We start from the raw sequence: 27671 nt of genomic DNA, 5'->3' as shown, positions 1-27671 counted from the left end.
GAGGTGTGGTGCAGGGGACCCCTGTGGCTTGCGGCTCACTGATGCTTAAGAGGAGCCCAGGGCTGGAGGCCTTAAGGCTCTAGGTACTAAGAAACCACAGAAAGCACGTGGGGGTGGGGCTCTGCGTTACAGCACACCACAGTGGAATTTTCCAAATAGCCTTGTTTTTTAAAGGCATCGCCCCGTTGCCTTCTGCTGCCGCCACCCTCAGAAAGCGAAACCCGATTTAGAAGCTGCGGGATCAGGTCTCCCGTGGGAGCCACGTGAGATGGATGCAGAGGGCAGAGGTGGCAGGGGATACAGATGCTTCTCACGCCCGATCATCCACTGCGGGAAACTCTCCCGCCCCTTCCACGCGTGAGGCTCCCTGGAAGCACCTCGAACTCTGTCAAGTCCTCCCCTTTGCACCTGCTCTGCCCTCTGCCTGGACCTCCTGGGATTCCCTTCTCCTCTACTTCCTAGTCCCCTCTGGTGTGTGGCTCAGAATGGTACCCCAGGTGCTCTGACCCTCGGAATAGCATCCCCGACTCTCACCCAACTCCCACCCGAGGCCGTGCAGGGCTCCAGCAGCCCCTGGGCCACCTCCCAGATGCCTTACCGCCTTGTCTGGTCTCTGCAGTCACCAGGTCCCCAGCGGGTAGCCAGGGCCCACACGGAGGAGGGGGAAGAGCGTAGCCTGCCTGAGCCCTGCGCAGTGTGTGTCTACCCTCTTCGTCCTCGCAGTCGCCCATGTCGCCGAGAACTGAGGCTCATGCAGGGGAACGTTACATGCCCACGGCCCCATAGCTGCGAAGGACACCAGCAGGATTGGCAACCAGGCCGTCTGGCTCCAGGTAACATACAGTGTGGTGCTTGTTTGGTGATGACAGACGGGGCACCTGGGGTGAGGCCCTGCCCATGCCACACTCTCCCCACCCCTACCTTCCCCACTGCCCCTCCACAAGAGACCCCATTTTTTTCCAGCCCCTGAGAAGCAGTTGATGATAGTAGAGAACATGAGCTTTCACGTCAGGCAGATCTGGGCTGGAATCCCAGCTCTGGTGTTTACTGTGTGACTTTGAGCAAGTTACTTAACCTCTCTGAACCTCGGTTTCCTCTTTCAGAGGAAGGGGTGTCCCACATACCTCAGGTCGGGGAGGGGTTTAATACGTGTTGTCTTTCTTCCTGACGCATCTACCCGCCCTGACCTAGCGACTTCAACCTCTCCCTTTGCTCCTCTGTCCTAAGCCAACCTTAGATATTGCCCACTTTAGAGGAACCTGTTGGATGCACTCCATGTTCCTCTTCTTGCCAAACCTCAGCCACTATTTTCTCCTAACTCATCCACCCACCAACCAACAGCTCCTGAGACACACACACACACACACACACACACACACACACACACACACACACACAGTTGGGCCCAGCTCCCTCCTGGCTACAGAAGTTGGCTTCCTAAATGTCCCAGCACCGAGTCCAGCTGCTGTCCTGCCTCCGTCCTGCACCTGGAGTGGAGGATGTTCTTAGCTCTCACAAAAACGCCCCTGGCGGCTCCTTGCCATTCCCCCTCCAGAGCGGCCACCCCTCCTCTTTGGGGAGGGAGCAGGCCTCAGCCTGCCCACCCCTGGGTCTCTGCCCTGAGGGGCCTCACACAAGCCTCAGGCTGGCTGACCTTCCTCCCCCTCCACCAAGTGTCACCCGTCAGGAGACCTTCCCTCCCGCTGCCACTTCACCCCCACCCCCCAGATACTGTAGGCATCCTCCCTGCACCAGGCTCTGATGCCCAGCTGATACCCGGTGCGTGCCTGAACGAGGTCCACCTCTGCCCTTCAAGGCCTCAGAAGTCTCCAGGAAAAGCCTTCAGCTTCTGCCGGGTCGCGCTGATTCTCTGAGCACTGGCTGCCCACTCCCTCCTACGGAGGGTGAGCTCATGGCTGGGAGACAGTTGGCTGCGAGGCTTTTGTTCTTGTTGAATCTGGGCGGGGGGGACTTCCCGAGGACAGGCCTGCAGAGGTGAAGGTGAGGGTGTGTGGGCCCGAGAGGAGCAGCGTAGCAGCCAGGGTGACAAGTAGACAGAGGGGGGCAGATCCACCTCCAAACTGCTGCCTCTTCATTTGCACCCACCCCCCTACAGCCACCAGGCCACCGCCCCGATCTCTCCAGGACCCCCTCCCAGATCCGGCCCCAGCCTAACCTTGCAGCCCCGCCGCCCCCTTCCCATCCAGACTGGCGTTTCCGGACACGTCACAGTCCTGGCTGCACAGACCCCGCCTTTGCTTGTCCCGTTCCTTCTGCCTGGACCCCCTCCTGCCTTCTCCAGCCAACCCTGGTCCCCTCGGCCACGCGCCACCCCCGGCCCCCACACCTGGCAGAGCTGGCCACGCCCTCCTGAGAGGCCCGGGAGCCCCTTGCTCTCCCCCGTGGCCGTCGTGCTGGGCACGTGGCAGGCGAACCAGATTATCCGAGGGGGTGGCAGCCGCCGGGTTAGGGGTCTCCCAACCCCACGCAGCCTGGCCTGGGGCGTGCTCAGTCGTCAACACCCGCCCTCCTCCTGCCCTGCGGGGGTGGGGCTGGGCTTGGGGGAGGGGCTGCCCCTAAACTCTAAAATGGGCCAAGAGATCGGCCAAGAGCCACACGTGAGGTGTGCTGTCTGGAGCCGCAGGGGGACCAGGCCGAGCACCCTGGCCTCTGGTTTTCTCCTGGAGATCCCTCGCTGGGCCCTCTTGACATAGCCTCAGGTCCTGGTCAGTGGCCTCTAGAATTGTCTGTCCACCTGCCTCCCCGTTAGGCTGTGAGCCTAACCCTGGCACACAGGAAGTGCTCAGGACGGTTTGAGGATGGCTGTTCCAGGCATCAGGGTCCCCCCTCCGGGCATCCCCGATCCCAGTGGGCCCAGCCCTCCAGGGAGATCCAGGCTTCACCCAGCAAGCACAACCACTCCCTGGGTGGGACGTCCAGAAAAGATGGGCCTGGGGCTGCCCAGGGGCACTGAGCAGAGCTGGGTTTGGGCTTCAGGGGCGAGAAAGAAAAAGCTGGTCACTCCCCCAGGGTCCACCAGGCTCCGGGCGCCTTCCCTGGGGGCCTCTTCGCATGCAGGGCCAGTCCCCATTTTCCTGTCCCCAACTCCAGCTCCTCCCCTGGGCCCATGCAAGGCTCAGCTGCCTCCTGTCCCAGAAGGAGACAAACCTCTTCCGAGGCCTGCTCCCAGCTGCCACTACCTCTTGCCAAACCTGCGCAGCCGAGCTTCCAGAAAGAGCGATCCGCACACTCGGGTCCACACTGCCTCGCACCCTCTCACTGCCCTTGACATGCAGGGCCGGGCCGCCCTGCTCTGCCCGCCTCTGCTCCCCCAGCACATGGTGGCGGTTGGAGACACCCGTCTGGCACTGGCTTGTCTTGACTTTGCCCTTCTCTGAGCCTCGGTTTCCTCATCTGTAAAATGCGGATGACCGTCGCCACCTCCCTGGGCTCTTGGGAGCCCGTGGGGAGGTGCATCCCTGGGGAGAGGCGGGGCTGCAGTGGCAGGTGGGGTTCTGCGTGGAAGGGGCAGGCGTAGCACCACCTAGAGGAGGTGAGCGGGGGTGTGCCAGGGAGCCCTGAGCCGGGCCCACATTCTGGGGGACACAGAGCCTCCCTCAGCGCCCCATTGAGGCTCCCGGCAGATGTCTACATTGGAGACATAGGAGGGGCCCAAGAAGCCGCCCTGAGCCCCTCCAGAGGCCTATGCAGGGAGACCACGTGGGGTCAGGAAAGAGACCCAAGCCAGGACACTGGGGTCGGCACCCCATCCCAGTGTGACAATGGGGTGGCATATTTAACATGCCTGAACTTCAGTCTCCTCATCTGTGAAATGGGCACATCAGGAGGTGTGCGGTTTACCCAAGGCACGGAGTGTGTGGCACAGACAGAGCTCTAACGTGTGTGTGGAGTGAGACAAGCTAGAATTTCACAAGGATGATTTTAGATGTACAGGGATTAGCACTTGCATTTTTATGTGTTTTCCATATTAGAGGAAGGGACTTCCCTGGCGGTCCAGTGGTTAAGACTCTGAGCTTCCGCTGCAGGGGGTGCATGTTCGATCCCTGGTTGTTGAAGTAAGATCCTGCGTGCCATGCAGTGCAGCAAAAAAAAAAAAAAAAAAAAAAAGATATTAGAGGGAAAGGCTGGCCTTCCGTTTGTAGAAGATATAAAGCATCTTCACAGAGACCCCGAGTGGCCCTCGAAGGGGCGAGGGCCCAGGTAGTTTGTGTTCCTGTTCGTTAACTGGCTGGTGGTGTGATTTTTACCCTAGGTACTTTTTACAGGTTAAAAAAAAAAAAAAAAGGATCTTTTATCATTACTAAAATATTTACCAAATTATCTCGTGCGTGCCAGGTCATGTGGTAAAAGCTTAGGACCAAGAAATGATTCAGAAACAATCTCTTCTCAGTTTGTAGAGGAGACGTGTAAAACGATATTTTATTTTTTTCAAACTTTTACTTTAGTTCCATGTGAGAGTAATAGCCACCGTGGAAAATTTGGTGAATGCGGGTGAGTCCACAGAAGAAAATACACGGTGCCTGCCACCCTCCCTTCCAGAGAGAGCCACTGGCGTGTGAGCCACTCAGACGTCCCCTCTGTCTTCTTTCCCTATGGACTACCCTCTGTGAGTGACAGTCAGCCCCGATGCGGTCCTTCTCTGCTGCTTATTCGGTGCAAGCCGCCTCTGTGAGCTGCACCTTCCTCATCTCTGAAATAGAGCTTAAAAAGCGTTCCCTCCCCCGTGGGACCGTGTGAAGGCGAGTGCAGCAGTGAATGTGGAGTGGTGTAGCCGGCGGGGCGGCAGGTGCTTGGTGGACAGCGGCTGCTGTGTGACGATGAGCAGAATGTCTGTAGGCTATTAATTTCTCTTTATCGCCCTCCGACGTCACAGCCCAACCTCTTGCTCTCCGGATGCAGAAACTGAGGCCCAGGGAGGAGAGGGTTACAGGAGTGAAGATGAGAACCCAGCCTTCTCCTCTCCTCTCCATGGGACCCACCATGGCCGGGCACGGCCTTAGAACATCTAATCCTACCCCTTCTGGGCCGTGGCCCCTGCAGTAAAGAGTGAAGTTTCTCGAAGGCGCCTGCTTCCCCACAAAGCCTGCCTGTTCGTCTGAGATGGTTGGCAAAGCATTGCTTTTGCGTAAATGACACTGGTTCTCGAGCCCCAGTGGTCTCTCTGGAGAGTCTAGGGAGGCAGGGCTGCTTCTCTGTCGGAGGTTTTAGAACATCTTCCTGGTGTGAGACAATGTTTTGTGAACTTCCACGGAAAGCACTGGGTGTAAAATCAAACCTATGGAATGGTGTTGACTGTGAAACATGCCTATAGAAATTAGCCTGTGGTGGGGTTTTACCACATACATGTTATAATTTGTTAACTTTCAAAATTTCTACAATCTTATTTTTTCTTTCTTTCTTTTTATTTTATTTTTTTTTTAAGTTGCGGCATGCAGGGTCTTAGTTGTGGCACGTGGGATCTAGCTCTCTGACCAGGGATCGAACCCGGGCCCCCTGCATTGGTAGCGTGGAGTCTTAGCCACTGGACCACCAGGGAGGTCCCTTATTTTATCTTCATAATCAGAGTTTTAAAATCTTTACTAAAATAAGGTGGTGCAAGGGAGCAGAGTGACAGGTCTGCAGGGAGATTACACTACCCCCCACTGCCCCGGTTCACACATCCTCTGGGAGCGCCCATCCTGAGTGTGAGGGGCTCGTGGGGAGCAGAGGCAGGCACAGTCCCAGTCTTCGCGAAGCCTGTGGTTTTAGGCGGGGGAGACATGGATCAAATAGTCACACAAAGTAGAGATACGGAAACTGTGACACATGTCACCAAAACATGTACTGGGGTTTGGGGAAGGGGGTTGTCCTGGTCCAGGAGGCTGAGACCTGAAGGCCGGTGGGAATTAGTTGGGGAAGGGGTGGAAAGAGTGCCCAGCATAGGGACAGCATGTGCAAAGGTCCCGTGGTGGTGGCGGGAGCAACCGTGGGGAGGGTCCACCAGCACGGCTGGGGCTGAAGAGGGGGTAAATGTGAGCGGTGAGGTCAGCTTTGCAGTTTGCAAAGATCGCCCTGTCTGCAGTGCCAGGAACGTCTGGGTGCCTTGACAGTACAGCTTCCAAAGGCCGGGAGGAAGCCATCTATGACGTTAAGCCACCCCTCGAGGGACGCGGGCAGGCGGAGGCAAACGAGAGTCCAGCGGCAAGAAGAGGTCTGTGCAGACCCGTGGAGCCCGCAAGCGCTGCTCCCCTGGCGCCCAGGTGGCTGGGGGGCGGCCCAGGGAGGGTCTGGACCCTGATTTTACACTCCATTCGCAAGCAGCAGGGCTTCGGTTTTAGAGTGCTGATGGGGAACCGTCCTCGGGCCAGACAGAGCGAGGCTGAGCGAGCTGTGCATTTGCCTCTGGGAGGGGGCGTGCCCTGCGTGCGGGGGCTGAGAACCCGCCGGCTCCCTCCCTAGACGGTGCAGAACCAGCGGAGCTCCTGTCTCTGAGACAGTGGGGGACGGAGGCCCAGACGTCGCCTGCCACGCCTCCTTCGGAGCCAGCCGGACTCTTCAGAGTTAGGCTCTACTGCTGACTGCTGCTTACTGTGTCCACTTCTAACTTATTTTTTTAATCTTGAGATTCTTTTTTTTTTTTTACGGTACGCGGGCCTCTCACTGCTGTGGCCTCTCCCGTTGCGGAGCACAGGCTCCGGACACGCAGGCTCAGCGGCCATGGCTCACGGGCCCAGCCGCTCCGCGGCACGTGGGATCTTCCCAGACCGGGGCACGAACCCGTGTCCCCTGCATCGGCAGGCGGACTCTCAACCACTGCGCCACCAGGGAAGCCCGAGAGCCATTTTTATTGTGGAAAATTTTAAACATATACACAGTGAACCGTAGAGTGATCCCCTAGGTACCCATCTCAACACTGGTTATATTCTGCTCTTCCTGTCACCACCCCATATTCTTGTTCTTTTTATTTTTCCTGGATCCACTTAGAGTGTATCTCAGAGATATCAGAACCCATGAAAATACTTCAGCGTGTTCCATGCACATCTTTAGTAGTAAGGTTTTTTTTTTTTGAGGCATAACCATAATATCGTCAGATACCTAAAATTAACAATAATTCCTCAATGTTTTATAATTCCCCAATTATCTCTAAAAATGTCTTCTTATAGTTTGTTCAAATCAGGTTCTGGGAAATTCCCTGGCAGTCCAATGGTTAGAACTCTGCGCTTCCACTGCAGGGGGCACGGGTTCGATCCCTGGTCGGGGAATTAAGGTTCTAAATCAGGTTCCAAAAGCAACACACTGCACTTGGTAGATGGGTCATTACGTCTCTTTTAGTCTGAAATAGTTCTCCCTTGGTTTGTTTTTCCTACGCGATATATTTGATGACATTGCGTTATTTGTCTTGTAGAATTTTCTGAATTATGGATTTAGAGGACTGTACATTTGTGGTGGTGTTGAACAAGCTCCTCTAGCCCCAGTATTTCCTATAAACTCAGTTTCATCCCAAGCAGCGGTCCTCAATTTTGCCCCCAAGGAACATTTTGCAGTATCCTCTGAAGAGAGTCCCTTAGGAGGCACTGCGCTGGGGATGGGAGTGGGACCAGTAGAGTGGTCTGCATCTAGGGGTCACTCCCAGCATCCATGCATGTGTACTTCCTACATGTCCCATCAGGAGTGGACAGCTCATCCCACTCTTAGCAACATCGCCTTGGACTAGGGGGTCCCGGTGCTGTCAACACATCACCTGATGATTCCACAGCCATTCGTAATCATGGTCTAGATCAACCATTCGGGTTGCGGGATGGTGAGACCTTTTTTTTTTTTTTTTTTTTTTAGTGTAATGCAATTATGACTTTAATACTTTCTCACATACTGTTTACAAAGGGCTTTCCCATCCAGGATCGAATAACCAAACTCACAGCTATGCTGGAGGCGGGCCCAATAATCTTCCTCCTTTTTTTTTAAATTGATTTTTACTGGAGTATAGTTAATGTACAGTGTTGTGTTAGTTTCTGCTGTACAGCAAAGTGAATCAGTTATACATATACATATATCCACTCTTGTTTAGATTCTTTTCCCATATAGATCATTACAGAGTATTAACTAGAGTTCCCTGTGCTACACAGTAGGTTTTTGAAAAAACTAATTAATTAATTATTACTTTTTTTGGGCTGTGTTGGGTCTTTGTTGCTGCACGTGGGCTTTCTCTAGTTGTGGCGAGCGGGGGCTACTCTTGGTTGCGGTGCACGGGCTTCTCATTGCAGTGGCTTCTCTTGTTGCGGAGCACGGGCTCTAGGCACATGGGCTTCAGTAGTTGTGGCACGTGGGCTCAGTAGTTGTGGCTCGCGGGCTCTAGAGCGCAGGCTCAGTAGTTGTGGCACACGGGCTTAGCTGCTCCGCGGCATGTGGAATCTTCCCAGACCAGAGCTCGAACCCGTGTCCCCTGCACTGGCAGGCGGATTCGTAACCACTGTGCCCCCAGGGAAGCCCTATACCGTAGGTTCTTATTAGTTATCTATTTTATACATAGTAGTGTGTCTAAGTCAATCCCAATCTCCCCATTTATCGATAATCTTCTGATAATTTTCTGCAGACAAGGAGGCTGAGATCAGAGAAGGGAAGGGGCACAAGACCCCACAGCTCAATAGGAGAAGCAGGCCAGGCCTGGGCAGGGCCGCCGCCCAGAGCTCCATTCACTGGAGGATGCTGAGCTCATGCAGCTGCAGAGAAGGGAGGAAAGGCCCTGTGATCTTCTTTTAAAAGCTACAAAAGTTCTAAAGGGTTCTCTGCTGTGCATCAGCTGTTTCTAGCATCCCTCTCCAACCTCAGAGACCACTGCTCACCCATGACACAAAGGGTGGCCCGGCTCACACCCCTTCAGGCCTCCTGCCAACTCCAGGATGAGACCCAAACCCTCTCAAACCCCTCCCACATCTGTCTTCCCATCTTTTCCCACATCACTGTCCCCACCCCAGCCAAACCCAACTGGGACACCGAACTCGGATTCTGACACACTAACAGGAGACTTCTGCTAAGGCTTGACCAGCTGCTCTCGGTGGGCACTAAGGAGGGGGTTAACCCCTGTCCAGCACCCATGTGTGCAGGCACCTTATTGCTTTTAACACTGGGGAGTGGGTTTCACCTTTTCAGCTTTCACATGAGAAAACTGAGGTTTGGAGAGGGTGACCGGCTTGCCAAAGGGGGCCGGAGCTCATGAGGAGCCGTGCAGGACAGCCTCGGCCCGGACTTCTTCCAGGTGGCCCCAGGCAGCCACCTCCCCGGGGCTGGGAAAAGGTGGGCCCCAGAAAGTGTGGCGGAGAGCTCCACTCCACACGCCGTCGGAGCTCCCTGTGCTGGGCCTTGGTCTCCCGTGCTTTCTGTCATCTGCAGCGCGCTGGAGAGCGGTCACTGCCAGGAAGGAAACCACGCTGTTCACGGCCAATCTGCAGAGTGACGGGGTGGAAACGGACCCCAGTATGTTTCTTCCAGATGAAACGGGTAACTCATTCCACAGGAAGGGCCTCGTGTATGCCCTTGGAGTGTGTGAAATTGACGACTGCACCGCCTTCCTCCCCCTGCCCTGCCCTGCCCAGGGATATCACGTGGCCTTGCCAAGGCCACCCAGCTGTTCAGGGCAGAGCTGGGCCCCTCATGCGTCACCCTGCACCCCTGGCCTGCTGACTTCCGAGGCCCCTGAGTGGGGCGGGGCTATCTGGGGGCAAGATAAGAAGAGCCAGCCTTCTAAGGAAGGGGGTTGCCTGGGCTCGGGGGGCTTCACCGCTTTCCTTCAAACTGCTGAAAACTTCAGATGGCCAGAGCTCAGGCAGGCTGCAGAGACCCTCCGAAGTTTATCGAGGAGAGACGAAAGAGGAAATTGTGGTATCTTTATCACCAGACAGCTAGGGCTGAGGGAGGTTTACTGACTTAGAAAAATAAAATTCATACCATTGTTATAAAGCAGAAACTAACACACCATTGTAAAGCAATTATACTCCAATAAAGATGTTAAAAAAAAAAGATTCATACCAACATCAGGTTGAGGGCCTGGCACATTAGTAGGCTCTTAACATGTGTTTGTTGAATGAATGAATGTTTCCAAACCCTATTTTTTGCGACCAAGGCCCAGAGACCTCCTTTTCTTCCCAATTAGTAGCTTAATGCCAACATGAAGACACGCTGGCCCCCAAAAGGCCCCAAACTGCTGTCCCTACTTCCACGTGACGGCTCAGTAAGGTCAAGGTGTAGACTCCAAGGCTCCACTGTTCTCCAACCTCATCCAGGTAACAAAACACCCTCCCAGCGCGATGGCACCAAGCCTGGGAGAAGTGTTTCTGAGCGGGGGACCCGAGTTCAGCATGAGGACATGACCCAGAGGCTCAGGTCTCCCCACTTCCTCCCAAGCTCAGGAAGGGGAGGCCCGGTGGGGAAGTGGGCCTGGGGAAGTGAGGGTCCCAGAAGGAGACCACCTGAGACCCTACCAACACCTGCTGGCAGAGAGGCCAGGCTCACCCAGCACCCCCGGTAGGGCCTTACTTGGGGGAGGTGGGGCTGCCAGCGGGACTGAGTGCCACGCAATTTCAGGCTCCCAAGGCTGGGGCACGGAGACAGGCCCAGGTGAGTGCGAGGGGTGATGACCAGAACAGTGCAGCACCGCTGCTAAGAGCCAGGGCCCGCCACTGTGAGTGTGCCTCCCAAAGGATCCCCAACCTCTCTGAGTAGTCCTGGGGTCTGCGAGCGATCGCTGCAGGCTGCAGCGATGCCGGGGGCGCACGCAAGCCCAGAGGGGGAGCCGCTGAGGGGGCTGCTGCCCATCGCTGGCTCGCAGCTTCCGGTGTGTGGGAGGACGCCGTGGTCACACCTGACATCTGTGACCGGCAGGAATTGGGCCCTGAGCAGCGCCACAGGAGGTGCCCCCGGGGCTGGGAGAAGAAGAGTTGAGAGTCAGGCCCAGAGGGGCCAGGATGTGCTCGAGGCCCTCAGTGAGCCTGGGGTTTTCGGCACAGGGTCCAGGGTCCCTCGTCGGTAAAGGGAGGAAGCGCCCTGAAGCTGGCCTCCCGGCTGTCGCCCTGGGGCTCGCGGCCTGCGGCCCCCAGGCCTCCGTGTGTCCTCGAGGGGACCCCGAGCCCGCGGTGCTGCAGTCAGCCCAGGCTCCTCCGGGGGCTCTTCCCTCTGCCGAGGGTCTGACGGTGCAGGGGCAGGGGCACGGGAGCATGGAGGCCACACAGCGGTAGGCGGCCCGACCTGGAAGTGACAGCCCAGGCCTGCTCACCCCGGCTAGCGTTGCTCCTGGCCGGGCCCCTGGACTTCCCGAGCGAGGGAACGGAGGGGACGGGCACGTGGCAGGTCTGCTCTGGCCACGGCGGCGGGTCAGAGCAGGAGCTCCTGGCGCGGGCCTGGTCTCCTCCACCCGTCCCAGACCCGGGCACGTCCCAGACCCGCGCGCTGGCTCGAGGACAGAGAGAAGCGCATGCGTGCGAGGGGAGGGGAGGGGAGGCAGCTTTACCTGCCCTTCATCAGTTGGCGGAGAGAGTGACCAGCTCAGGGTCACACGGCTGGCCGAGGTCACTTCGCACCTCCTCAGGTGGGCAACAAGAAACGGGGAAGGGGCTTCCTTGGTAGCGCAGTGGTTGAGAGTCCACCTGCCGATGCAGGGCACACGGGTTCGTGCCCCGGTCCGGGAGGATCCCACATGCCGCAGAGCAGCTGGGCCCCTGAGCCTGCGCATCCGGAGCCTGTGCTCCGCAACGGGAGAGGCCACAACAGTGAGAGGCCCGCGTACCGCAAAAAAAAAAAGAAGCGGGGAGGAAGGGGCTCTGCTCAGGTAGGCCAGCCTCTTCCTTTGAGAGGCCCAGCGGTCAGCGTGCCCTCCTCTGCCCCCTCCGCGACCGAGGCTGGGGTTCAGGGGAGCCAGGGCCTGTTGGGATGGCAGGCCAGAGGGTGGGGCCTCCTCTGTCCCTCCCACACAGGCCTCCCCAGCTCTGGGTCCCCTGGACTGTGACATGAAGTGGCCAGCCCAGTGTGAGCTGCAGCCGGCCACGTGCCTGTTCCCCAGGGAGACAAGTGTTGGCCGGATCCCAGCTGCCCTCCTGCCACCCTGGCTCCACTCCGATGGGCACACTTGGTTCTGCTGCGGCCCCGGCCCCCGCCAGGAGGGACAGTGTGATCTCATGAGGGTGACCGGGTAGGACTGAGCAGGCCACCTGATGGCCACGTGACCGCAGTGAGCGCCCAGGGCCACAGGCCTCTGCAGGGCCTGACCCTGAGCCCAGGGCTTTGCTGCCACTGGCTGGAGGGAGGGGAGGGGAGGAAGCGAGGGGCACCCTGCAGAAGCTGTGATCTTCCTGAGCCACAGGGCTGGGCACGGCGGCTTCCGGGAGGGGTCGTGACGCTCACTCTAGCCCGTGCGGCTGCGCTGTTTCATCTTTACAGCCAACCCTGACGAGAGGTCCTGTCGTGATCTCCACTGACAGCCGAGGACACCGGGGCGTGGACACTCGCCCAGGAGCGCACGGCCAGCGGGTGGCAGAGCCAGGACTCACCCCCGGGCATCCTGTCGCAGTCTGGACTCCTGGAGATGACGCCCTTACGATTACGTAACTCACGAGGACTAGAAAGAGACGGCGGGGCAGAGGCGGCTGCTCAACACCTCCCCTCCCCCCCCGCAGCACACTTTTCATAGTGGCATTTTGGCCAGATGGAGGCTTTGGGATGGGCTCCACTGTTCACGAGGCGTGAGACCTAGGCAGGTGATTACCTCCCCCCCGTGTATGCTTTCTCACCCGTAAAGGGGGCCAATTGTACCTACCCCACGGCGCTGAGAATGAACACCGAACACTGTCTGCGAGAACGCCCGGCACGTGCTTGGCTGGTACTGGTGACGCCGACCCCGCCCGCGTGTCAGTTCACTGAGGGAACTGTCCCCGAAAAATGCTGTCAACTACCCGCCAGCGACGAAAGGCCAGCGGCGGGCTCCGAAGCAGAGGCTCGGGTGCTGGTCTCCGTGCTGGCAACAGCCCAGCCTGGGAGGCCGTCCACCAGCTGCTCCCGAGGGAAACGGGGGCGGGGCCCTCCTGCTCCTCCACCGCTGTGCAGCCGCCAGCCTCCCAGGCCTGGTCACAGTCACTTCACCCACGGGCCCGGGGCCGCCGGGACGGCGTCTGCAGTGGCAGAAGGGGCAAGGCCGGCACCTCAGGGACATCTAAGCAGGGGCCCTCACGCCCCTCCCTTCGCTCTTCACTCGGCTGTGACACCACGGTTCCTGGGGACAGTAACAGGCCAGGGCCCCGCCTCCAGCCGCTGTGCACAGGGCGGCCCCGTTTCAGTCCAGCTCGACACCCCACCCTGCTTCTGCGGGTGAGGGCACTTGAGAAGCTGTTACGCTCGCAGGTCTTCAAAGAGCCACGACGACAGGTGGGGCCAATGGTCGGCGTGGCCACGAGGCGCACACCCGTGCAAGGAGCTGGCGGACGGGAGAGGTCCTGGACGCGGCAGCGGAGGGCATGCTCCTGTGACGTCTCCCGTCGCGCCCGCACACGGGGCCGCCCCGTCAGCCTCCGGCCCTGCCTCAGTGCCTCCGGCAGGGCGGCCGGCTGCCACCACACCGCCCAGCTGGGCGCAGCGGCCAGACCAAGGAAGACGTAGTTCGGCCAGTTCAGCCAGGGAGGATGCAGACGCATCCCGGGATGACGCCCACCCGCTGCTCAGCCACGAGAGAACGCTCGGGGGCTTGCTGGGCACGAGGCACTGCTTTAGGTGCTCAGCCCTGGGGTTCCCTTTACAGATGTCACTCACCTCCAGTCGGGTTGGGGAAGGATTTCACAGACAACGGTGCTGAGGCAGCCGCTCAGCTAGCTGGGAAAAGTGAAGCTGACTCCTTCAGCTTTGGTCCTTGTCTGCAAGATGCATGCTCCAGAGATTTGCTCTACCTAACGCGGGAGAATATTTTTTTACTCTTAAGATGGAGAAGACATTTTAAAAACGTGCCTACACATCCCAGAAACCAGAAAAAAAAAGATGGGTAGAACACAATTCGAATCCTCCTGTAGAAACCCACCTCTCCTCCGTGCTGACGAGAGGCAAGTGCTCAGCTTAAGGACGGTCGAAAAAAAGGATGTCTAAGCTTTCTGAGGTTGACCGTGGGTAACTGAAACCCTGGAAAGTAAAACCACGGTAAGGGTGGGCAGCTGTACATGAATTTATACATGTGATAGAATGACACAGAATTATACATACATATTTTATCAACACATATTTCCTGAGTTTGATATTGTACAATAGTTACAGAAGATGTAGACATGGGGTAAACGGTGAAAGGTTCATGAGCCCTCTCTGTACTATCTTTGAAATTTCCTGTGAATCCGTAGTTATTTTCAAATAAACTATTTTTAAAAGTCAAAAAAAAAAAAAGACCTTGTGTCAGTGTGACGTGGGCGACACCACAGCACCGGCAGCAGGCATCCCACGGGCTGGAACTGCCCTTTCGCAGCCATCGTCCAAGGAGACCCATGTTTAAGGAAGTCCACAGAAATGTTATTTAGAATACTGAACAAACGCGAAAGGAACATTCTAAATGCTGATCCATGGACTTCCCTGGTGACGCAGTGGTTAAGAATCCGCCTGCCAGTGCGGGGGACACGGGTTCGATCCCCAGTCAGGGAAGATCCCACATGCCACGGAGCAACTAAGCCCGTGTGCCGCAACTACTGAGCCTGTGCCCTAGAGCCCGTGAGCCACAACTACTGAGCCCACATGCCGCAACTACTGAAGCCCACGTGCTCTAGGGGCCACGTGCCTCGACTACTGAAGCCCGCATGCCTAGAGCCCGCGCTCCACAGGAGAAGCCACCGCAACAAAAAGCCCGCACACCGCAACGAAGAGTAGTCCCCGCTCGCCACAACTAGAGAAAAGCCCCTGCGCAGCAACGAGGACCCAGCGCAGTCAAAGAAAAAAAAAGTTGATCCACAAGGAACCTGTTGAATTCATATAATAGAATCATACAGCTATAAAAATGACGCAGATCTATCATTACTGACATGAAAAGATGTCTGAGGAAAAAAACCTATTTCTGAAGTCACAGAAGAGCAGGTATAGTACAACCCTTTAATGTAAATTTCTCTCTCTCTATATATATCCATGTATACATTCAGCTGTCTAGAATGGGGTTTTGCACAAATGTTAGAAGCTACCCTCTCAGGGTGATGGAGGTACAGATGAATATTCCTTTATACTTCTTTAATAATACATTGATTTCTTTCTTACAGTGTACAGTGATCACGTTAATATACATACATGGAATTGTTTTTTTTTCTTCAGAACAGAAAGATTAAGCTTTGTCTACCACCACAAGACAAAAATGGTGTGTTCTTTGCAAGGGTCAGGCAGTCGTTCCTAGGGGTGGGGATGGGAGGGGTGTGGACACTTTTCTCAGCAGGCCCCACCCAGTTTCTTCTCCAGCAAAGCAGACGCCAGCACTTTCTGCAACGCCTATAGGAAGAGCTAAATAACCTTCTTCTGGAATGATGTGACCTTGGCACACATAATTAAGAGGAGGCTGGGGTTCTTTATAAAAGAATCTTTGCTATGATAAATAAAGACAACCAACGGTTTTTAAAATTTTTTATTTGGTGTTAACTCCACAAGAAAACAAAAAACCAGTTACTCTGGTGTACGTGAAATCAGAACAATACAACCACGGGGAAAAAAATAGCCCAGGAATGGAAAACCGATACTTCAGTGCTATGGATATGCAACGCGCTTCATACCACAGTGCGTTTCAGCGTTTTGCCAACTTTTTAAAAAATGCTTTTTCTTTGTGATCATCCATTTACAAAACTGAAAACCATACTTTCAGCTCTGTCGCTGAAAGCCTCTGGGCTTCAGCCACTTAGCTATGAGAACAAATAAATACATCATCTGTTAATCCCCTTGCCCGCTTATAATCCATTCCCATTCCCCCGTGGAAGGTGCAATGCCTTCCCACTGGCGTGTAAGGAAGTCTGCACCTTGACCACCTGGAGCCCTTTCGTGATAAAAAGCAGCTGTCCAGAAATCAACTGAGCTAAAGGCTGTGTCTGAAATATATTTATTTGGTCGCGGCTACGTAAGCAACGGTTTCTAGGATGGCCGTCACTGCAGTGATTTTAGGAATTTACAACTGCCAATCCCTTTTGCCTTTGCTGTTAGACTACATTTCAGTGCAGATGCTAATCAATGTTTAGGAAGCTCTGGAAGAAAGAAAAATACATATAACCTTATAAAGTCTGTAAATAAATAACAGCAACATAAAACCTTACACGCGCACACACGCACACACACACAAACCCACTTTAAAGTGTCAAAGATGTGCTGTATAAAAACAAACCCTGACATGTGGTGAGACCAAACCCAACGGCCCATCAGGTTTCCCACAGTGAGGACAGACAGCGCCGGGGATGACTCCACAGCCCTGGATGGAGTTGTCCGTGTCATCAATTAAGAAAAAGGCAACAAAACCCAATGCTCGAAGCAAATGATGTATTTCTCAGCCAGTTCAGCTCCCAGCTAGTAAATTATGTGTTTACTGCCTGCCAAAATAGTGGTGAAGCTGTCTCACCCATATTAGACTTCCTGATGTTAGACATGCTAAACTGATGTCACACATTGTTTCTTGTTTTTTAAAAAAACAATGAGTTGGTTAAAAAAGAAAAACAATTTTAAACGTTTAGGTTTTGCAAATGTTGCCCCTTCTAACTCCAGCCTGTGGCCTGGCAGCGTGGAAGCTCAAGGAAGCGACCGTCACGAACGGACGGGACTGGATGAGAGGGACTGACCCCTGGGTTCCCGAGTGACACGGGAAAGCGGGTCCCGTGAAGCAATCACACAGGGATGGGAGCAATCAGTACTCTACCCTCCGACCCGCCACACACAGAACTTGCCCAGAACATTCTCTCAAACACAAAATGAGCTCTAAGCTACACTAAGTCACAGCCACAGGGGCAGTCCGCTGCAGCAGCCAAGGTCTCTCTGGGGCGCTGGGATGGCCTTTACTGCGTGCCAAACGTGTACAGTCTCAAGTTCTGGGGGCTTCGATTCAGTATCGGTCACCAGAAAAATCTCATCTGCAACTAAGGTCCTCGTCGAGTATTGTCAGACTCACCGCAAATAACCCCGAGCGGTGCCTGGGGAAAATGTAACTGCAGCGTTAAGAGCAGGTCGGGGGTGCGCTCTCACCCCGCTTGGCCTCAAACGCTACCCCGTACCTCAAAGCCTTGGCTGCCTCAGGTGACAAGAAAGTCACAAACCATGGTATTGTCCATGATACTCTAGGGGGAAAATCCTAAGAGAGAAAACACAGTATTTTGTAAGTCTCTAAAAGCACACCCTTGTGGTTCCTACTTTAAATGTACATGAGATTTTACTGAATGACGACCGGGGATGAGTCACCCATGCTGCCCTCTTGCCTTCAAGAAAGGCACTGATCCACTGCAGGGTAAGTATTCATATCCCAGTTCTTGGAGGACAAAGCCTAAATGTTCCAAAGCTAAAGTCTCTGAATAGCGGAAGTGGTTGCTGACACTGCGATGCTAATAAGGTGATAGTGATGTGACTGCAGCTGGAAGGAAGGTAACTGCAGTGAAGATGCAAAAGGCAGTGATGCTTCTAAGACGAGCACATGCACACCCATTCTTGGTATGACAACACATCTAGTCTATTTCAAATAGCCAAGAGTTTAACAGCTTGAAAAACAAATCTTCAACAGGACAGCTGTCCTCAACTCTAAAATAAGCAAGAAGAGAAAGATAATTACTGATCTGAACCAGTTAATTGAAGAAGAAACCTTAGAAACCTAAGTTGTTGTTTTAGATGAACAGGCCTCACAAAAGGGTACTTTTCGCTCACATATCAATTTTTAAAAATAATTTGTACTACACTCTGCAGGTTTAGAGATGAGTTCGGGAAAAGAGCGCCTCCTCTCTGGGCTCCACCCACGCACCGCCACCTTCCGAGCCCGTGTCCTCCGAGGCGGAGCTGGCACTGGAGTACATCTTTCTGCGGAAGCCGTTTGCTTTTGCTCCAGAATTTCTCTCTCCTGTGCACCTTGCTTCATAAACAGAAGACACCTAAGATGAAAGGAACAACTGTCAACAGGTCAAAAGCCAGATATTTTTTCAGAAGGGCTATGTGAGACACTCTATATATGCAGAGATTAAGAAACAAATCGTTGATGTTTTCCAGTGGAGAGTTACAAAAATCTGAAGAGTTTTCCTGTTTGAAAGCAAAACAAACAAGCTTTCCTCCCTGATCTATACACGATCCCAAGCCCTAATTCTCCACGTTCAACCCCTTGGACAAAAGGCTGCCGATGTCAGGGCTGGATGGAAACGAGTCTCTGAGCGGGGACTCCACCGGGAGGACGGCACGGCCTTGCCCTGCTGGGGCTCCCGTCCCAGGGGAGAGGACAGCAAGCAGACAGACCAGCACAGCTTCCCAGCTTCCTGCTGCGCTGACCAGCTGGGGGAAGTGGTTGCCGGGGGCTCTCCAGATAGGAGCGGCGGGGCATCCTCGCCCGCGGCCGAGAAGCAAGCTGTGCCACAGAAACAGCCAGAGCTGGCTTGGGACTTCGGGGCTGTGCTTCTGAGTCGGGGGTCCATAGGTAGATGGTACCTTTTGGGGATACTTTTGGCTGTGTGGGACTCTCCCCCACCCACAAGATGGTTAGCATCTCTGGCCCTCAGGACACCAAGTGCAGTCGTAACACCTGGTGGTGCTTCCCCGCACAGCAATTAGCGACATCATCCTCCCCGCCACGGTGACTAGCAATTCTTCCCCTCCCCCAGGTGACGAGCAATGCCTCCCTCATCACCCAGTCACAGCGACTAGCAAGATCCCCCAAGCACCCGCCCACCCCCATTTCCAGATGGCAGTACTGTCCCTGGTTGAGAGCCCCCGAGGAAGGAGGACAGAAAGACCACCACAGTCCTGAGGGGGGAGCAGAGGACGCAGGATCAGAGAGGCAGGCGAGGGCAAACACACACGGCCTGGCAGCGAGTGCGCGAGGGCGGAAGGCCATGGCGGTCGGCAGTGGGAGTCGGACTCAGGGCTGAGGGTCACGGCTCAGGTCTGCACTTGGGCTGTGGCTGTGTGGATACACGTTCTGAATCTTTACGGGCCTTTAGTTTTCTCTCCCGCAGAACAACAGCACCTACCTCCCGGGGCGGCTGTGAGACTAAACGAAGTAACCCTCGCGAGGCTGTCCTGCCTCACGGTGTGGGGAGAAGACTGGGGAGGGGAAGGCGGAAGCAGGAAGGCCAAGGCGAAGCCCACGGCGAAGCCCACGGCAGAGGTCCGCAGGGGGCGCTGACGCGGAGGAAGCGCGAACGATGGAGCCGGCTGAGAGGTGGGTGGTCAGGACGGGCACACAGACCGCGTGTGTAGGTGAGAGAAGGAGGAACGAAGAACGAGTGCTGCGTCTGGGGACTGACGCTGGGGGGTGGGACATCCACGGAGATGGAGAGACGCTGGGGGACGCCCCCAAACGTCTGCCTCGATGTGCTCGGTCTGACAGGTCCACGGACACCAAGACCACAGGGCGCTCTGGGAGCAATTTCTCACGAGACTTCAACTGACAATGACAATCACACTGAGAAGCCAAGGAAGCTCCCTTCGACTCATTCACCTGCCTGCCTACCGGGGCGAGGCACAGGCCCAGGCCCTGGCCCTGCCCCAGGGGGGGCTCACGGGCGGGCGAGCAGAAAGTGCAGTCAGCTGAGGGGCAGGAATGAGCACCAGAAGGGCTCCCTGTGGTCGACACTTTGATGGGGAAGAGGGCGCCCACCCAAGGAGTTTAAGGGGAGTGACAGGGTCAGATTCGCATGGAGAAACTCCCTCTGGCGGCAGAGTGACGGACAGACTGCAAGGAGAGAGGGAAGCCTTGGCAGTAAGTGGGAGGCGATGCAGACCAAAGGGCCACGGACGAGAAAGGCCACACCCACAGAGCTTGGCGACAGGGAAAGGCAGTCACAGGACTCCCAGGCTTTGCGGGTTGTGGTGGCCATGTGTAAGTTAGTAATAAGGAGGAGGGCAGTCCACTTACCCTATTAAAATCTAACAGACGCTCTTCATTACTGGGCATCTCTTTAACATCTGGATATTCTTCTATACCATTCTCTCCCTTGGCATTTGTATAACATTCTTAATCATTTTGAATGGAGAAGGGAAAAGAGGGAAAGGGGGGGAAATTTCATTAAGACACAGTTACGAAACATACATTCTTGTTTCATTTTTCAATGAAAAGTCAGATCAATTAGGTCTACAGCCCTTTGGGGATTTTAAGAAGTCACTAAAAGCAGACATGTTCAGCACCAGCCAGACAGGGGTGTACGAGGAAAATGTTAGGCCAATTTAAAAATTCTTCTAACAAATTGTTCATGGAGTTAAAAAGAAAAACAAAAACCAAGAAACACAGGCCAGCATAACCATGCATTCTTGTTATCCCACCATGAGACATTCATTCAACAAATACGTACTCACACCTCTAAGTGACAGGCCCTGGGAAAACAGGATAAAGAGACCAGCAAGGTCCGAGCTCTCAAGCACGAACGTGGTGTGGAGGAGGACAGATGATGCACCACGCGTATGTTCACAGAACAAGTGAGCAAAGGCATTTCAGACAAGAGGGGGCGCAACGGAGGAAACAAAGCAGGGCAACATCCTCTGTTCCTCCTCAGCTCGGCAGCAAACTAAGCCGCCCGTGGAACAGGGAGGAGGAAGGTGGCTAGCGCTTTGACTGGGTCAGCGGCTCTCGGAAGGGGACAGGACTGTAAGCTGGAACTGGAAGGAATCAGATAAATCATTTAGTCTAAAGCTTCTCAACCCTGCTTTCGCATTCAAATCGCCTGGGGAGCTTTAAGAAAAGTCTGGAAGCCCGGCCCGCACCTGAGATTCTGACTGACTTGGTCTGGGTATGGGCACTTTCTGAGAAGCTCCCAGGTGAGTCTGAAGTACTGCCAGGGCTGATGCCCACCGGCCTTAACCGGCACTGGCCCCCCAGTCACCTTAACTCTACGGAAAGGGTGTCAGGATTCCACCCCGGCCGCCCGCAGCAGTCACCGCGAGGTGCTGGATGAGCTGCGCGCCACCCCACGCGTCACAGCAGCGGCAGGGCCAGCTCCACAACCACGGGCCCTCCTGCCATCACCGGGGGCGGGCAAGCCTGGGCCCTGCTGGGCCTCCCACAAAAGGCTGTACTCTGCGTGACCTTTAGTTCTGACAGCCTCAGGCCCTCAAACTTCCTAGCGCAGGTTCGCGAAGAAACCCAGGCTCTGGGGTCAGACAGACGCCAGCTGACGGCTGATGACGCTACTCACTCGTGGTGTAACCTGGAGCAACTTATCGAGCCTCCTGGAGCCCCAGTTCTCTCATCTCTGAAACAGGATCATCATTTGCGCTCGCAGATTTCTGTGCAAGTTCATCAGAGATCACCTGTGTGCAGCCTCAAGTTCGGGCTGGCACACTCACTAACACCTTCCACAGCTGCTACTAACGAAAGCCCTGGGCTTGGGGCCGGCCCGCCGCAGGACAGCTGGGGAGGACGCCCTGCTCTCCCATGAGGCAGGGAACCCCTCACCCTCACCCTTTCTGGGCCATCACCTTTTTCTCAGCTCACCTACCAAGCTCTCATCATCTCCGCGCCCCACCGCGTTTGGTCACCACTCGTACGAGGTGGGGAAGGTAACCATTTCCTTGGCTCGGATAAGCCCACAGACGGAGCGGATCCCCCCCACTATTACCTATACTGTTTCCCTGCAGGGCTCTCTCTTTAAAACTCAAATAACACAAACACTTTTCTAAGTGAGCTTTCCAAATGTTCTGAATCCAGTGTATGAGCTCTGGAGACGGACTCGTGGGACAGACTGTGGCACACAGCCTGCGAGGCCCTTGTGGTCGGAGTCCCTGCTGCCCGCCTGACGTGCCCCTCCCCCCGGCCCACGTGCTGGGCACACAGGGGCCACAGCGCGTGCAGTCCTGCTGCTGCCCCGGCCGGCGCCCCTGCCCGGACCGCGCCCCAGCCGCCAGGCGCTTGTGTCCTGACTCCCTCAGGTCCTGCTGAGAGGTGAGCTGATCAGGAGCGCAGGGACGCCGCCTCTGCGTCCCCAGCCCCTAGAACAGTGCCTGGCAATGAGGCAAGCATGCATGAAATATGTGCGGAGTGGGTGTGTGTGTGGGCACACAGCAGGGCGGGGGCTGGGCCTTCGTGCCGACGGGGCCCTCGCTGCCCCTGCCCCGGGGCCACACTGCCTCCTCCTCCTTTGGGGCCTCCATCTCCTGACTCACAGGAGAAAGGGACAATCCTCCTTGCCCTCCTTCCCGGGGAGGCTGGAGCTCCCAGCTCAGACTCAGAGCTGCCCAGGCTTCTCAGTAATCATCGGCGTGACGTCAGAAGTTTCTGGAGCTGGGACGAGTGTTGGGAGTCACGGCTGCTGAGTGGGTGAGAAGGCCACCTGCTTCCCGGCTAAGCTTCTGCTGAGTCTATGCCCCCACCCCACAGGCTGAAAGCACCACACTTCGTAACGGCACTCCGAGGAAACCGTGCAAGGATTTAACTCACGGTCGTGAGTTCAAGGTCATTCAGAAGCCTGGTCACCACACTTATCCACTGAGAGTTTCCCTGCACGCCACTCCACAATATATAAAAAGCTGAATGGACTACCACGTACAGCACCTACAAGGCACCGTATAGATAACCACGGACCTGGAGCTGACAGCTGAAGCGCATTCCTCACTAGCAACAGAAAACCAGATGGAGGCTGCAGAGACAGCCCGTGACACAGAGATGGAGCCCCAACTCAGTGTGCTTGGAAGTCACCCCAAGCCGCCCCCCACCCTGGCCCTGCCTGCTCTGCCACCGCGTCCCTCCTTCCCTCTGGGTCCGTCCTGCGTGTGGGTGTCCTCTTGCTGCACTGCTCCAGGGTCCCCGGCCCTCGCCACCCGCACCCCCATTAACTGCAGTTGGGACGCACTCAGCCAGTGCACTGGACTGCACTGAGGCCTATCATCCTGGTGTCTCCCGGGCACCACCTGCAGACAGCTGCTGTGGACAGCAAGCTTCTGGACCACAAGGAGACAGCCTGGACTCAAGCCTGAGCTGCATGGCTGGTGCCTGATTCTGGGCATTCAACCTGAGACTTAGCTTCCTCATCTGAAAACCAGGCTCTCACAGGGCTTGTATAAAAGACTGAAAGCACCTCGTAAATCATGTAGAGCAACCCAAATACTAGCTAATGATGGAGGAACAGGCCTTTAATAAATGCTGTTAAATAAAAAAGATGCTGAAGGGCTTCCCTGGTGGCGCAGTGGTTGAGAGTCCGCCTGCCGGTTCAGGGGACACGGGTTCGTGCCCCGGTCTGGGAGGATCCCACATGCCGCGGAGCGGCTGGGCCCGTGAGCCATGGCCGCTGAGCCTGAGCGTCCGGAGCCTGTGCTCCGCAACGGGAGAGGCCACAGCAGTGAGAGGCCCGCGTACCGCAAAAAAAAAAAAAAAAAAAAAAGATGCTGAAAATAAAGACTCTGCTCTATGCTCCCCTTATGACCCTTTAAGGCAGGGCTGGGGAAGCCGTTTCTTGGGCCCACACAACAGAGAGAAGCAAACAGTCCCAGCCTCCCCCGCAGTCGTCTGAGGCCAGGCTGCGAGGGCAGGCCAGTGCAGGCATCTGGACATCACTGCTCCAGGTTAACTACAAATGAACTGGGGAGAGACACACACTGGAACATGCAAATACTAACAGGAGACTGACCTGCCCCCAGGGCTCTGACCGGAGAGACCACTGACGAAGTGCTGCAGCTGACAGCCCAGGGGACCACGGAGGTCTGCACAAGCTCAGAGTCTTGAGCTGACCACTCGGGCTGCCTCCTTAGTTCTCACTTCTCCCGACATTTCAGATCAGGATCTTTTTATAGCTTCTGAGTATGACCACCTGGGCGGCTCACAGACTAAAATCATCTTCACCAAATCTGCTACTGCTCCGATGTCCCTCTCCACCCGGTCTCCCCTAACTCCCTCCTGCTGTTCACTACTCACAGAAAGTCACCCAGCAAACTCCGGCATCCTCCTCCGAGTGCCTCAGTCCAGGCCTTTATCCTGTCACACCCAGATCACTGCAAGAGCCTAAGAACCCCAGCAGGGGCTCTGCAGTTTTTCAATCCCTTCCCCCCTCCATTCTGCTGCTAGAACTGTTTTAAAAACCACACCTGGGCTTCCCTGGTGGCACAGTGGTTCAGAGTCCACCTGCCGATGCAGGGGACACGGGTTCGTGCCCCGGTCTGGGAGGATCCCACATGCCGCCGAGCGGCTGGGCCTATGAGCCAAGGCCGCCGAGCCTGCGCTCCACATCGGGAGAGGTCACAACAGTGAGAGGCCCGCATACCGCAAAAAAAAAAAAAAAACAAAAAAACCACACCTGACCTGATACCCTCCAACGTGTTTAAGTGGCCCTCTCCTCCTGCCTGTCCAACTCCGCCGAACTCAGCGCTCCCCCCGCCTCTCTCCAGCCTCAGCTACGACCCAGCTGGGCCCAGTGGGTCCCTGTCCCTGAGCCCGACTTGCCGCAGACCCTCGGCCTTTGCTCAGGCCACTCCTGTCACGGGGACTACCTCTCCCCAGCCCTCCCACCAGGGCCCCTCCTGCAGGCCCCCCAGAGCTGAGGACTCCCCGCTCCACCTCTCACGGGGAGCAGGCACGGAGCCCATCAGGGCCGGTGCCTCTCCGTAGCGTTTCCACGCCCCGCCCCTCCAGGCTGTGATGGGGGTTAGAGCAGGGTCCAGTCCTCATGCATCTCTGCGTCCCCAGTGCCGGACAAACGCTGGCCACACAGAATGTTTTTGGACTGATCTTTACAGCAAAAGAATTTACTGCTCTTAATGAATTAGAAATCTGAGTGGATGAATCAATGACCTAACGCAGGTCTTCTTACCTTCACATTCTGAGGCAGGAAAAAGAGGAGAGTACAAGGCTTTTTCCCACCAGGTCTGTTTTTCTTGACTTCTATTCATTCCTTGTACATCAGTGTTCAATACAGGAAACTGTTTAGATCAAACCAAATATAGACAAAGTTCACAAACTTCCAAAATAAAGGGGAAAAAATTCAAGCGTTATTAACTATGGACTACAAACCCAGGATTTTTTAACTGGTGAGGTTCTTTTTTGACTTTTTGTTTTTACTGTTCTAGACAAGGTGAATACAGAAAGCCAATGTGTTCATAGCATACAAAGGAAGTTTTTCTTAAAAAGCACTTATATTGGAAATGGAATAAAAAGTCTTCTCAAAAAACACAACAAAACTCTTACGAGGCAAAAACATAAGGAAACAGCCTCAAGTAAGGCAAGTTTTTAGATTCTGGAAGTACAGAGATAACGGGGTGGCTAGTGTGAGGTGCTCGAGAGAACGTGAGGAGGACCCTCTTCTCCTTCACACACTCAGGCAGGGGGGAGTCAAAGAAGAAATGGGACAGAGGAAGTTTTATAGGCAGAGTTACCAACCTAATGTCTTTATAACAATTATCTGCTTCGATGAGAACCAGAAGGAAGTTGAGGCTAAAACCAAGTAATAACACTGATAGTAATTCAAATTCAACACAGGAAACAGACATCGAAATGAGAGGAGGGCAGGACTCCTGAGAGCAGGAATGACCCCGTACTCCGTGCACATCCACAGCCCTGGCAGAGGGGAAGGCGCTCACGCCCACCCCTCGCTGGTGGAGCTCTCAAGTCCCAGCTGGACGTGCCCACCTGCCTGGGCAGCAAGGACTAGATGCAGTGTGGCTGTCACGCGTGATCGAGGAGTGTCCTCATGAGCGGTCGTCAGAAGACGTGGCCAGGGGCAGCCACCCCGGGGACATCCTGGTATGCTGGGGTCTTCCACGCTGCTTCCTCACTGTGCCTGACAACGGGCCCTGCCAGGCTAAGTAAAGCCTGCTTTCGGCATCTCTGTAACTCCCATCACCCACCCCACTCTCAGCAAGTGTCTGCTCAAACATATACCAAGGGCGACAGCGACGATTAGATAGACATATACCAAGGGCGACAGCGACGATTAGATAGACATATACCAAGGGCGACAGCGACGAGGCCAGGGCCAACGCCAATGAAGCCAGCAACGCGCCAGGTCTGCAGTTAATTCAAGGCTGACTCCCACACCTGGCACGTAACTCACAGCACTACGAGGCCCTTCTGGAAAGGCTTCGCCTTCTCTCCGAGGCGTACCTACCTATCTGCGGACAGATTACTTGGTGCTATCTAGGAGGAGCAAGGATGGCTCCCTGGACAGAAGTCTCCCGATCGCCCCCAAGGCACTATCGAAGAGAGATGGATGTGAAGGTAACAAGTTCCTATTTGAGAAGGAAAGTGTGTGGGGCAGGCTGAGGAAGGATCAGTGTTTTATTCATGTGAGTGCAGTCAGACTGCTTATCTTTAACCCTTTCTTGAGACTGTGCGAGTGAGGTAAAGAGAAAGAAAGGGGAGAGAATTCACTGGGACAGACAGGACGCGGCAGGTGAAAGCACGCTGGAGGGGCCGAGGTGTAGCGGGGGGGCTGGGCCAGCATGAGCAGCAGGAGGTGAGACACGGGCAGGACCAGACGTGTGTGAGCACAAGGTAGCAAGCGCGCCTCACTGATCTTCACACCTCCAGGAACAGGGCCTGGCACAAGGCAGGTACTCCAGGTCTGCTGGCCTCAAGAAAAGGCTCCCCCTGGCCAAAGTCCCTGATTATCTAGCACACCACTTTCTCTCTCCCTCCCCTGCTGAAATCACTGTTAGACCATGCCGACTCTGGCATAGTTTTAGGATTTTTTCTGCATCCTCCATTTGAATGTCAATTCCAACAGCAAGGAGTTAATTTTCCTGTTTTATGTTACACCGAATACACGTTATGACATCTTTCCACTTAGCTATTTCCAACTTTTAGGCTGCAAAAGATAACCAGGCTTTGCTTAAATAATGTCTGTTTAATGTATTAATTCAACTTCTGACTTGGTTGAGAATGAAAAGCATGAAGAAAGAATGGAAGAAATGGAAAACGGACCAGAACACAAGCTTGGGCGATCCAGGCGCACCTCTGCCTTAGCAGTGCTCTCCCGCTCCCTCCGGGTAGCTTCTTGGCTCACGTGCCACCTGGAAGCCTTTCTTCAGTTGTACCTTGGCAAGGAAGCCTGCCCTTACTCCGCAATTGTCATGGCAAACCCCTCCAAGCACTCCCATCCCACCACATCCCTTATCCGGCTCTTCTTTTCCACAGCACTGGGATTCTAACATACTGTGTAACTTCATATTTTTGATTGAATATACCTCCACAAACGCAGGGGTCTTTGTCTATTCCTTTATACCTAGCACCTAGAATAGAGCCCAGACATAGTAGGTTCTTAATAAATATTTAATGTATGAATGAAAAAAAAAATTTTAAAAAAGAGAGAAGAACATGAACTTAATCCAGAAAGGCTTATCAGAGACGTCTTTAGCCACAGATGTAATACTTAGAAATTCTTTAGAAGGCGAAAGTTAGGTAAAGGCTCGCCGCTTTAAATGCTCACTAGACAGTCCTAGTTCTGGTGAAGAGAAAGGTGAGTTCTGTTCTGGGAACAGAGCACTGAACAGTGCCCTCTGACACAGTCAGCTCTCAGTTATTTACATCACAAAAGGAAAAG

General features: G+C 54.9%; 2 protein-coding genes across 7 annotated transcripts in view; one reads left to right on the top strand and one right to left on the bottom strand.

The window, feature by feature from the left end:
- LOC112399813 (uncharacterized) overlaps positions 1-11603 on the top strand; it is a 16932-nt gene extending 5329 nt beyond the window's left edge. For 3 of the 5 annotated variants that reach the window (XM_024745208.1, XM_024745207.1, XM_024745209.1), the window contains 3 exons: positions 175-357; positions 620-833; positions 9388-11603. In XM_024745208.1, coding sequence (XP_024600976.1) covers positions 304-357; positions 620-833; positions 9388-9920 — 801 coding nt within the window. In that variant the 5' untranslated portion in view covers positions 175-303 and the 3' untranslated portion in view covers positions 9921-11603. Of the gene's footprint in view, positions 1-174; positions 834-4466; positions 5798-9387 lie in introns of those variants that run through there. The other 2 variants (XR_003003315.1, XM_024745210.1) reach the window with 2 other exon arrangements.
- Positions 11604-15598: 3995 nt separating this feature from the next.
- Positions 15599-27671, bottom strand: part of KIAA0232 (KIAA0232 ortholog) — a 54918-nt gene continuing 42845 nt past the window's right edge. The window contains exons 6-8 of one of the 2 annotated variants that reach the window (XM_024745216.1): positions 24945-25053; positions 20069-20166; positions 15599-18095 (exon numbers count right to left, since the gene is read on the bottom strand). In XM_024745216.1, the coding sequence (XP_024600984.1) occupies positions 17916-18095; positions 20069-20166; positions 24945-25053 (387 nt within the window). In that variant the 3' untranslated portion in view covers positions 15599-17915. The remainder of the gene's footprint in view (positions 18096-20068; positions 20167-24944; positions 25054-27671) is intronic. The other variant, XM_024745217.1, reaches the window with a different exon arrangement.

This window comes from Neophocaena asiaeorientalis, unplaced genomic scaffold, assembly GCF_003031525.2.
Source record: "Neophocaena asiaeorientalis asiaeorientalis breed wild unplaced genomic scaffold, Neophocaena_asiaeorientalis_V1.1 scaffold65, whole genome shotgun sequence".
Taxonomy (NCBI): Eukaryota; Metazoa; Chordata; class Mammalia; order Artiodactyla; family Phocoenidae; genus Neophocaena; species Neophocaena asiaeorientalis.
Note: the sequence above shows the minus strand (reverse complement) of the source record. Positions and strands in the feature narration are given on the sequence as shown.